General features: G+C 35.9%; 1 protein-coding gene across 2 annotated transcripts in view; it reads left to right on the plus strand.

Moving 5' to 3' along the window:
- Window positions 1-12,141, plus strand: part of LOC149788803 (enoyl-CoA hydratase domain-containing protein 3, mitochondrial-like) — a 433,692-nt gene extending 421,551 nt beyond the window's left edge. Inside the window, exons 10-11 of one of the 2 annotated variants that reach the window (XR_016424251.1) lie at window positions 9,035-9,292; window positions 11,853-12,141. Coding sequence is in view for 1 of the 2 variants with exons in the window: in XM_089974936.1 (XP_089831062.1) it covers window positions 9,035-9,152 (118 nt within the window). In the remaining variant the exon portion in view is untranslated. Of the gene's footprint in view, window positions 1-9,034; window positions 9,960-11,852 lie in introns of those variants that run through there. The other variant, XM_089974936.1, reaches the window with a different exon arrangement.
- The last annotated feature ends 456 nt before the right edge of the window (window positions 12,142-12,597 follow it).

Consider the following 12,597-nt stretch of genomic DNA (forward strand, 5'->3'; position numbering starts at 1 on the left):
TTGCCATTCGCAGAAATGAATGTAGCATCTAATGGGGGTTTCTCCGAAGGGGGCGCTACGAAACCCAGCTGAAAATGGCTGATATTTACAGCAGGTGTCAAAAGGCACTTCCATGCGAATGGAACAGAGGCGTACAAAGACGCTTCCATGCGAATGGAATAGAGGCGTACAAAGACGCATGCATGAGGTAAATGATTAAGGAAAAAGGCATGTTTTCATAAATTGGTGTTAGGATATTGACAGCTAGAAGGCCAACCACTTTGAAGGCATATGAAGGGAAGTGGTGTGTTTTACAGACTGGTTTTGGAAATTGACTGATAGAAGGCTCTCCACTTTGAAGGTGTATGAATAGCAGTGGTGTGTTTTACATACTGGTTTTTGGATATTGACAGATAGAAGACCCTCCAATTTGAAGGCATACGAAGAGATACAACATGTTTTCACAGATTGGTGTTAGGTTAACCAATCTTAATTTCCTTTCCCAAGTTCCCAAATTCATTAATTTCACCATTAATGTTATTGAACTCACCCTAGTTTGAACCTTTGTCTTTTTCATGTCTGAAACATTTATCATACAAAATTTGCTTCTTCATAACAGCAACATAAGTGTAACGGGTATATGATCACCATGCAATGCCCATGCAGTTTATTTCCAGTCATACTAATGGTACAACTTAATTTCGCCAACACAAATAAAAGTTGACAGCTATGGGTAATTAAATAAAAAACCATTGTCATGCTATCTTCATTTGACCAGTTGAGAGAGGCAAAGATGTAGGGATGGTTTTTGCATGCTGTAGCACCAATTAGTGGCTCTTTCTACTTATGGTAAAAGCAGTACATCATCCCACAAACGTGGGCCTCACAGCTAAAATGGGTTATTAGATAAGCATACACGGAGCTCTAACACCTTTTCGTTTCTGGCTTTACAAAACAGAGAGGTAAATCTATTTGGTCTACAGGTACTTGCCCAGACAATTATCATACCCTTTTTGTGGAGGCCTGAGCTTAGATTAGATGAGCCTATCCTTTGAACAAAATGTTTCTATTGGAGACATAGTGGAATCATTAGCTGGTATAATCTGTCTGCCTTCTCTAGTTACTATTTATGGGTTGTTGTGACAAAGTTGGAAAATCTCATTGAGATATACAGGTAGTTAGTTGCCTAGACAGCTACCATATCCTGTTAATGACAGCACCATTTTAGTTCCAGGCATGAATTGATAGCTTTCACTGGATTCATCTGAATATGTGTACAGTTACATCATTAATTTGCACCGGTATAGAGAGCCAGCTAGAAAATTATTAGTATTGTTCAAGAGCTGACTTGAAGCTCTCTACTGATTGTACGCACACAACACTGTCACTCAGATATTCCAGTCCACAATTTGTTTTAATGAAGAAAGAATTTCTAAATTGTTCTGTTCTGCATTGCTCAACTACAAAACTTCTACTATTATTTGATACAAGTTTTTCTACAATGTTTATACTTTCAAAATTTGGGATAGTTTTGGCGTTTAGGTCTTAATTGTTTTATGACAATATTTGTCGAGAGAGCCGGCACTAACCCCTCGACTACTTTATAGAGATATGTCAAACGAATCCTACTACGCCTGTCTTGGAGTGCTGGTAGACCCAGGTCAGTTAACATTTTATTGACTTTCCTGCTTCTCTGGTTATGTAGTCACCAGATATAAATGTTGCTGCTTGGTATTGAACTTTCTCTATTCTATCAACAACAATATTCTAACATGGATCTGACTTGTGCTAGATAGGCAGTTTGTCTGCAAGTCTGCGGACGGTGTGTGAGCTTTCTTTCTAGAAATGGTAGTGCAGTGTCTGCTCTCTTGGTTGATTTGATAATATGCGATTCCCACTTGAAGCTCTCAGAAAGTGTTAGTCCATGATAGGGATTTTGACTGACATGTTGTAATATGAGGTCATTTAAGGTGTAGAAGTGGGAAACTTTTGCACTGTCCTTGTCAGAAGCTTTTGCACAGGACTTGTTCGGGAAACTTTTGCGCTGGACTCATAGGGGAAACATTTGCACTGGACTCATATGGGAAACTTTTATACTGGACTTGTGCAGGAAACTTTTGCACTTGACTTGTGTGAGAAGTTTTGCACTGGATTCATGTTGGAAGCTTTTGCATCGGACTGGTGTGTGGAACTTTTGCACTGAACTTTTGTGAGAAGCTTTTTTAAGTATGGCAATAGCCGTGTGTAGACTTGTGTGGGCAGTTTTTACACTGGATTCATGTTGGAAGCTTTTGCACTGGATTGGTGTTTGAAATGTTTGCACTGAACTTGTGTAAGAAGCTTTCTTAAGTATGATAATAGCCTGGTGTGGAACCAAGGCATTGTCTTGCAAGAGTGTCTTTTTTCAGGAGAAGATTTTCCTTTCAAGAGAGCAGTCATCTTGCTGCTAAATGGTGAAGTGAGCAGAGGTTAGATGTTAGATGCTTATGCATTTCTCTTCTTAACAATTTGATTAGGTGATGTATTGTTTTATAGAAAACACATTATTGAGTAATTTATGTTTCTTCAGGAACTCTGAACCCAGTATCATTACTATCAATAGCTCCAAAGCCATACATGTAAATAGAAGCACACTCATGTTGATATTGATAAACATCCAGGATAGGGGTGATCACCTAGCAGGGACTTAGAAGGGGGAAGTAATTTGTAAGAGTTACTTTCCTTTATGTATAGTAACAGTTGGAAGACTGGATTCAAACGGTTGAAAATTGTATTTTCCTAATGCTAATTCTAAATGATAATGGTACTAATATGAAATCAGTCTTGAAATCTTATTGTCACTACTCATGAATGGATGGGCATATCAGATAGGGCTTTTACTAAAGAACTTGTTATAACTAAGACTTTTGTGATGGCTACAATGTCAGCCATGTTAGTTGTCAGATAAACACGATTTTCATTCAGAACTGAATACAGATAATAACAGGTCTTTTAGTGAAAACCTCCTGTCATTATGGCCATTAATTCCAGAGAAGTATATATAATCAGATTTTCAAGGCTGCCACTTTGCCACCATGTGACATGTAACATTGGCTCGGGTTTTATTTTGGACCAGTTATAAGTCATAATTTACCTCTTTAAATGACCAATGTTGATATAACCATGTATTCAGTTGTAATAAGATTTTCAAGATGATTTCTGATTTTTATACCACTTTCATTTTGAACCATCAAGACAAACATTAATTACAGATTTAAGCAAATTTGAAATTAACACTATCTGGGATTAAATTAGTCGCCTTGATATCAGGTTCAAGTGTAAAAGCTGTGAATAAGAACTGTGTACTGCACTTATATGATGTTACTTTTAGCATACAAGACAATTAAAGACTATAATTGCTGCTACCAAATTTAGAATATTGGACATATTGTAGACTATTTGGAATGGTTTAGGTACTTTGGGGGTTAAAAAAGAACAAGACAGAAAAAATGGACATATCATGGATTCCTAAATATTCTTTTATACCAGTGGTGCATTAGTTCCTTCGATGGACTATTGTTACTCATTTAAGCCTTTAACTTGGACAGTCAAAGAAATTATTATATACTTGTTTAATGCATATAATATTGCATGATTATTCCCAAGTTTTAGAAAGGTTAATATTTATAAATTCTTTGATACATCAATTGGAGAATTTGAAGCCAAGATGGATGATGAGATCCAGGTAAACCAAATGAGCGAGGGTATGTTGTACAGAGGTAATTTTAATATTAATCGGATCCATGGCCCGCACTATACTGAGGTAGGTTTAATATAAGCAATATGATCCACGACCAGGTCACTGTTATGTGAATGACTGCATTATACTGAGGTGTTTTATAGTGAGAGACCACTATATTTATAGAAGCACTACATTATGGAGTTGTCCATAGAAAAGAGTTCTGATCGTGTTTTATACAGAAGTACTCCACCATTGACTTGTCCATTTAGAAGAGTTTTGATTGTGATTTTTTTACAGAATCACTCTAGCATGGACTTGTCAGTAAAGTGGTGCCAGAGGATCAACTGGTACAAGAGGTACTGAATTATTATATTGGATCGATTGTGATTATGTTCTATTTATTCAACATGGTGTGCTAATAAAACCAACCAACACATATATTTGGTTGTCCAGGGTGTTGCTGGAAGACTGAGACTATAACATTATGATGTCTTATCAATTTTCCTTTTATTCCACATGTACATTCACCATTACCTTTTTGTTCCATTCAGTAACTGTTGGTTTGCATCATCTGTCTTTACCAAACAAGTATTCTAGCTGGCAAAAAAAGAGATGTGCTCCCCTATCAGTTTCTCCTTGCTTTTCCAAAGGCACTCCCTTCTGCTCATACTATGTCCAGATTCCCATTTCGATGTGCCTCTCAACAATGTTATGCTGCAACATTGGCATCTTCATAAAGACTGCATCATTTCCCTCATGTGCTGGTTATTTAAATTGGTTGTTTTAATTACTTGGTTAATTGATTGTTAATCTGATTCACCAACACTTGGCAAGTTTATGCCCAAGACTGAGCTTAACTTAACTTGAAGATCAAAGTGCATTTCTGCAAGTCTTCCAGCTTGGAAATGTTTATCTAATTAAAGTTCACTAATTCCATAAACGACTTCCCTTCTTATTTTTGCCACATGAAACAATACGTGTGAAAAAGCATTATTGTATGAATAAACCATTTTTAAAAATAAACTTTCAACCTTAAACTTTCACAGTGGTTTGTTGTACTTACACCTGTATATGGCACAAACCTACTGAATGAAAAACATTGACTTTTTGATGAAAGTCATTAAGGGAAAGTTGCAAAGCATGTCCATTCGTTTTGAGTCCATCTACTTCATGAAAACTTTATCTTTTCTTTTAACTTTGAATTGTTGCTGTTAGTGTGTATCACTACTACTTGCGATGATGCATCATACGTTACACTGTGGTCAGTTTCATTTTGTCATGAAACAATAATTCATGAGAACGTGTACTTGTTCCAAGTGATTACAGAATGAAATATGTAATTGATAATATTATGGAAATGTTTTTGAAATTCTGTAGAGTAAATAAAGTCACCATGAATTACATATTGTAATTTTTAACAGTATAGTCGCTCTTCATAATATCATAAATATTCAGCGTTATGCTAATTGAGGATCTGTAAAAGTTCAGTAGCATGCAAAATTATTACAATTTGAAGATATCGCTTTTTTGTCCAGTTTGTTTGTTCATTCTTGTTAAGAATCTTCTAATGTTGTCAACCCCCCCCCAAAAAAAAAAAATGTATGTATGTATGTTTTTTTTTAGTGTTTGGGATCTTTAGTGTAGCTTTAACAAATTTGTCAATCATATCACTGCAGTGTGGCTGTTTTTAGTGATGTCTAGCACTGGGGCATCATGCCGGAGACATGTAGCACTATGTCCCACCCAGTTACACTATTCTGACCAATCCTAACACTAACCCCTTAAAGCTGAGCGCCAAGCAAGGCAGATGTTAGTACCATTTTTATAAGTCTTTAGTATGACTTAGCCGGGGTTTGATCACATGACCTGCATCTGAGGCAGGCACTCTAACCACTAGGCCACTAGAGCAGTCCAAAACAAATGTAGAATTTCATTTTTTGGAGATTTAATCAAAAGGTTAAGTGGTAATTTGATAACATTCAGCTTCCTCCTTCCCACAAGGCATGCCAGGACATATTCTCACAAGGCATGTCAGGACTTTCCACAAGGCATGCAAGGATCTTCTCTCACAAGGCATGCCATGACTTTGGGCAAGGTATGTAAGGACTGCCCACGAGACATGCCAGGACTTTCATTTCAAGGCATGCCTGCACATTTCCTGCTCGACATGCCAGGACTCCTTCTCACAAGGCATGCCAGGTATTTTCTCCCACAAGGCCACCCTCCCACAAAGTATACCAAGTCTTTCTCACACAAGACCTCCGCCCCAACAAATCATACCAGGTCTTTTTCCCACAAGGCATACCAGTCTTTTTGCCACAAGGCCTCACTCTCACAAGGCCTGCCAGGATTCCTTCCTATGCAACAGAAGTAAAGTCATTACTGAATGTTAGGAAATATCTGTGCATATGATTCCTCCAGACATTCTGGTTTAGACAGACTAGTAATAAATGTCCTATAGATGCAGGTAGATAAGAATATGACCATGCATATGAACTGTTTTTGTGACTTGAGACCTCCAGAAATAATTTACTATTAGTTTATGATGAATATTATGCAAATTATGTTTGAAAATTTACCAGATATCAGAGAAGAATTTTCTTTTTAAAAATAAACATTAGTGTGACCTTCCATATATAGAAAAATTGTATTGCTTGGATATAATCCCAAATCCAGTCTTTATACCATTTACTTGCAGTACAAGAAATAACGCTTCATGCTGGACAATGATACAATAAAAAGTGTACTGCACAAAAATTTTGTAACCTTTTTTGTATTTATTATAGGACGGTAGCATACATTTTTGAAATAAAGAATATAAATTTACTCTGATTTCCACTTGTATGAAGATGACATTGCAAACTACACTTTCAGTTGTAGAACTATCAGAATGAAATATAATTTAGCTCATAATGCCTTGTTTAATAGTTTGCCACCAGAGATCAAGACATTGTCCATATGAATTGCATCACATCCTTCCAGTTCTAAACCGGTCCATTCATACACTTGTTGTTTCCTGTGGTATCTTTCATGGTATAGACCTCACTTTGCCAGCATGTTAACTGTCAATAATAATGCTATAGAATTAAAAGAATAGCAATTATATTTGAAAGCAAAGAGTTAAAAATGTAGATCAGATTTGCAGTAACACAGAAATGCTGTTTTGATGTTTCAGAGGATGAGGAACGCAGGGAAAATATGTGAGACGAGTAAGGATGTGCTTGCTTCATTTTATGCTCAGATCAATCTGGAGAGGATGCAAGCTTATAGGTGAGTTTTTAATCTATGTTATATGTTTAATACACTGTTACTGCAAACAAAGGTCAGTGTGATCAGTATTTTCTTACTTCCTGACTCTGCCTGGTACATATCTCAATTTTACTGAAAAAATTTGATATATGTTTCTTTCTTTCTGGCTCTACAACAACAACTGCCTAGTGCATGTTCCAGTTTTTATTGTATTTTTATTGCAAAAGTACGTAATTTTGATATCTTTCTTCATTCCTGCCTCTGCCTTGTACAGGTGTGAACAATTAGGGCACTGTGTATGGCAGTCATGATAGTTATTAAGGGCATCCACCTCTGAATACTAAACGTTGACTATAAAAGTGGGTTTTCATGACAAATTTCTCAACCTTTGCTGACATTGTATTGAATTTGGTTATTTATCTTGTTCATGTTCCATTCACTCCACTAACATCAATCACATTTGTGAATGAATATGAATAACATATCTTTATTATAAGATACATTTAATTAGAGGTGAGACACTCTGCATTTCATTACAGTTCACAATACTCAGCCTACGATATAATACATTATCGATATGCATGTCAACATGATGGTCTTTTCATGAGTCGTATGTCTGTCAGTGGTGCGGGTTGTGTGGTTTTATATGCATTGACATGGTTGTATTTCCAGTATGCAGATTACAGTCATACATATACTTGTTCGTTCATATGCCATTCTCAACCACGACAAGTTAAGAAAACAAAATGTTTCCAAGCTGATTACTTGTTGGTTGTCAGTGATTTTAATTTAACTTATTAGACCATTTCCAGTTGATCAGAAGTGCGAATCCTTTTGGTCTTCCTGGCATTTGCATGAAGACATAGAAAGCATTTTATTTCATGTCTTCGTTTAGTTTTGGAAGGCATGCTGGTGTTATCTTCAATCAAGAAGAAATAATGCAACAAGGAAAATCTAAAAAAAATGAGAGCAGAGATGACTAACAGCCAGATCTCTCAAATTGTTCTTATTTTAGATGCAAAGCAACTGCAACAATCACAGGCACTCATTTGTGTTAGTGAAAATCCAAATTATTGAGGCAATGAGGGTGAAATACGGTCAAAGATATTGAGATCATGAGGATTGGTGAAATAGGGCCCAAGATATTGAATTCATGAGGTTATGTGAAATGCTGCTCAAGATATTGAGATCATGAGGTAGGTGGAGTAAGACCCAGAATATTGAGATAATGTTATAGTGTTGTTTGCTCATCTGTTTCTTGTTGGTTTCTGTCTCCACCTTCTACATTTGCTGATGACTTAAACTTTTAAGGTCAACCTCACTAACTGAGAAAAGAGAAATGGTTTCTACACAATGACTTGGGTTCTCAACCGTTTCCATTTACAACACTATGTATCTTTTTCATAGAGCCTTAGTGATTTGGGGGCCAAAGGTCAAAGTCACTATAAATGAAAGGAAAATGGCTTCCATGCCGTTTGTAGCATGCATGTGGGGTAAAGAAGAAAACTATCAAGTTTTGGGTTAAGGGTTTAGGCTACTGTGACTCAAAAGAAGGAAATGGTTTCCAGTCTATAACAGCAGTTCTCCAACATCTACACATTTTCAAACCTTCTCAATGGTTTAAATATGTAGTAAAGTAGAACCATTTTGTTTTCGGACTCAACAGGTCAAAGACCATTGTAACAGCTAATGAAAGAATACAGGTGGTTCCCTCACAATAAAATGAGTTCTACATCACATACTGCGACCAGTATGTTGCAAATGGGGTAAGGAAGAAGACTTTTAACCACAAAATCAAAACGTGAGAGGTAAATTTTATTGTCATTGTACAAAGAAAAATTGTTTCCAGAAAAATAACACTAACTTAGCATCATGGAACTGAGACAATCCTTGCATGTAGTATAATGGAAAGTTTAATAGTAATGGGCTAGAAAGGTCAAATGACAAGGTCACTGTGACTGAAAAAGAAATATAGTTTCATTCATAAGGAACTTTTAAACACAGGTAAGTCATGCAATGTGCTATTGAAAATACTGTTGTTATAGGATTGGATTCTTTTTATATAAGTGACATTCTTTTCTGCAGTTTGACGGAGAAAGCCATTGTTGATAACCTTGCTTTAGTGGATGGACAGGAGGGTATAAAAGCATTTGTAGAGAAAAGGAAACCAGTCTGGTCTAGCAGTAGAAAAACTGATAGCTAGCGAAGCACCCCAGGCATCAACATCAGAAAGATTGTGGCTGTGTAACTGGTGGTGAGGGAGAGGTTTTCAAGAATACTGCAGACAATGTGGCTTTTGATTCTGATGAGTCCTGATAGACTTAGCCAAATAATTTTCTAAAGGTCTGTTTAAAGATGGGTTGTCTTTTGAAACTACTAAGGTACTGTCATATGAAAGAAAGAAAACAAAATACAGATAAATTTTTAACTGTTGATCTATATCTCTGAATAGTTTTATTTTATGTTCCTTTTCAACTGTGAAACATTAATGCCTCATCTCAAATTCACATATAAGGGAATCAGACTTAATATACAGGGTCATATGTCATTATATTTCTCACAAGAAAGCACAATCGCCCAGGAACATGATGCTACACTGTTTAAATTTATAAGTATTTAGTCACTTTACTATATCTTAATATCTATTTTTATGCAAGGTGTCTTGTAATTGAAAATATCTAGAATATAGGTGTTGATTAGTATCATGTATTTATGAACTGTCACTAATTGTGTATATTTACATGTATTTATTTACTGGTATCTTGATTTTGTGCATGTACAGCTCATAAATTTGTGAATAACGAAGTAACAAAGTGTACTTATATGAACCAAGTACTAATTATGTATATGCTTACATTTATTACACATAGCTTTGACAATATATGCATTTATCTTTGCATTGAATATATTAGGTTTCACAACATTTTGTTGCCTCATTATTCAGACTGAATGTTGTTATTGTATTCACTATTGTTGTATCTAGTTATTTCAAGGAATATGAATTTTTTTTTTATAAAATCTTTATAATGAATCCAAGAACACACTTTAAGGTATGTAGGTGGTGGTGGTGGTGCTATTGTGGTGTATTGTGTAACCTACCAGTGTGGAGGGTGGTTCATTGTGCCATACGTTAAATAGTATTATAACAGACTTCAAGGGTGGTTCACTGTACTACATGTGAATGAATAATGTAACACAGTACAACACCAAATTAATGTAAAAGAATGTGTATCATTTATTCGCAGTATGTTTGGTTGCCTTTTTTAAGGCAATGCAGTAATTTATTGTGTCATACAGGAATTAATGCTTTGGACACAAATTCTTTACCTGAAAGTTGCTACCATTTTTAATATCAAGAAAGGGAACACAAATACATCTTTAAGAAAGTTAGAAACTTCATTTGCCTAAACTATTAATCCTACTTTCCTTAACATGGTCTGTGGTACAAAGCAAATTTAAAAAATGATTGACATGAATACTCAAAACATTGGGAGGCCAAGCAATAAATGATGAGCTAATGTAGATGAGATAATATCACCTCAGCTTCCAAAACTGCAGGGTCATCAACTAAGCCCAATTTAATACAAAATTGAAGATCTCATAGTTTGCAGTGAAATATTTAGTTATGTAATTTTGTTGGCTTGATATGTCATTATGCTACCAAGAGCATTTCCCATGAAAACTGTAAATATATTGAACAGTGTATTGAGTGTCCATGCAAAGTCGTCTGACACTGGAGGTCCAGAATCAGTATATGAAGGTCCATGAGACACGCAATCTTAAAACATTATATATGTGTGGATGTATATACACAATTTCCTTGATAACTCACGCCCAGATGACTCTCGATCCCACTTGAAACATGGTGTCTGGCTTGGCTCCCGATTTTTTCCAAAGAAAATATTTAAATATCTTTAAAATATGCTGAACGTGAAAAAATTATGATAAGAATTGGTAAATTAAACCTTGATGCATCATTCGTTTTATCATCAAAAATGGTGATTAATGCCCGTAAAGATAGAATCCATATTGTGAAATTTGCAAGTTCTAAATAAAATATGTATTATGTATTTTTTTTAGTGATAAATAGTTGTCAGTACATTATAAATAAACAGTCTGGTGAAATAGTGATCAATGAAAACTTCTGGTAAATGCTAACAGGTGGCAACAGAGAATGAAATAAACACCAATTAAATGTTTTGCTATGTGAAAGTCACCTTCTAATCATTTATTTCAGTTTCAGTGTAAACATTATAATCGCAACATATTCTTTTCTATGAAAACATGAAAAGAGTCAATTGACCGTAACATCAAAACCAGTGAGTACTTCTGTGAGAAACTAATTACATGCTGGCTTTGTTTTGATCAACAACTTGGGGAAGTGTTTGTTGCATTAAAAAGTCAATTAAAAGAGACCTGTGTTGTTTTACCACTTTGAATATGTCTTTTGTATCAAGCAATGGAGGTACAAAGAATAAAATTCAAAGGCCTGCAACTCTGAGCATAAGTTCTTGTGGTCACTACCATTATCCGGGGCCCCAGTGGCAGAGTGGTCTAAAGCGCTTTCCGTTACGGATCACTGCCATCTCACCTCTGTCTGCGTGGGTTCGACTTTAGGATTTGGCCAATGTGGGTATGTGAGAAAGCTTGCCAGTAGCTTCTTGTGGGTCGGTGGTTGTTCCCGGGGTTTTCCCGGGTTCTTCCTCCACCATTGATACTGGCCGCCATGCATAGTCTATCGTGTGTTGAAAAATGGCGTTAAACCCAACAACAACAACAACAACCAAACTACCATTATCGAAATTCATTTTATTTGATAATCGAAAATGGTTTCACATTTTTATGTACTTAATATCATTAAAGTATATAATACCAATCAGAAATGTGTCTTAATCATTTGTAGATGTGACCATGGAGAGTAAAGGAATCAAGCGAAAGGCATACTCAGTGACTTAAAAGCTGTGCATTATAGATAGGGTTCATAATGGTGAAGCGAGAGCCAAAGTTAGCAATGAACTAAAGATTGCTGAGTCAACACTTCGAGGTTAGCTTAAGGATGAGCAGAAACTTCGGGATTACTTACATGATGTTGATACAGATGATGGGATCAAACAAAAATGAGCACGGACTGCACAAGATACCGAATTAGATGATGCTGTGTACATATGGTTCACATAGCAACGGGAACAAGGTGTTCCCATCTCTGGAACAATTCTCAAGGCCCAAGCAGAGAAAATTGCGAAAATTATGGACAATGAATCTCATTTTACGGCAGATCAATAATGGCTTTGGAGATTTCAGCGCCGACATGGAATTAAACATAATTCTTTGTCGGGAGACATACACTCAGCGAATCAGGAAGCCGCATGTAATTATCCAAACCAGCTAACTGTGATGAGGCTGGTCCTTGCTATAGAATGATGCCAGACAAAACTCTTGCTCCCAAAGATTACCCACACAAAAAGGACAGCTTCAAGCTCAACAAAGAGAGATTGACACTTTTGTTTTGTTTGGGAGAAATTTGTACAGACTAATTGTCCTGAGATGGGTTTGTGCTGACAATGATTGCCCCGAATACATGCCAGATGAAACAATAATTAATTCTATAATGAACAAATTTTCAGCAGAAGACGATTCAAAATGGAGTA

This window comes from Sinohyriopsis cumingii, chromosome 11 (genome assembly GCF_028554795.1).
Source record: "Sinohyriopsis cumingii isolate HCF-2022 chromosome 11, ASM2855479v2, whole genome shotgun sequence".
NCBI lineage: Eukaryota > Metazoa > Mollusca > Bivalvia > Unionida > Unionidae > Sinohyriopsis > Sinohyriopsis cumingii.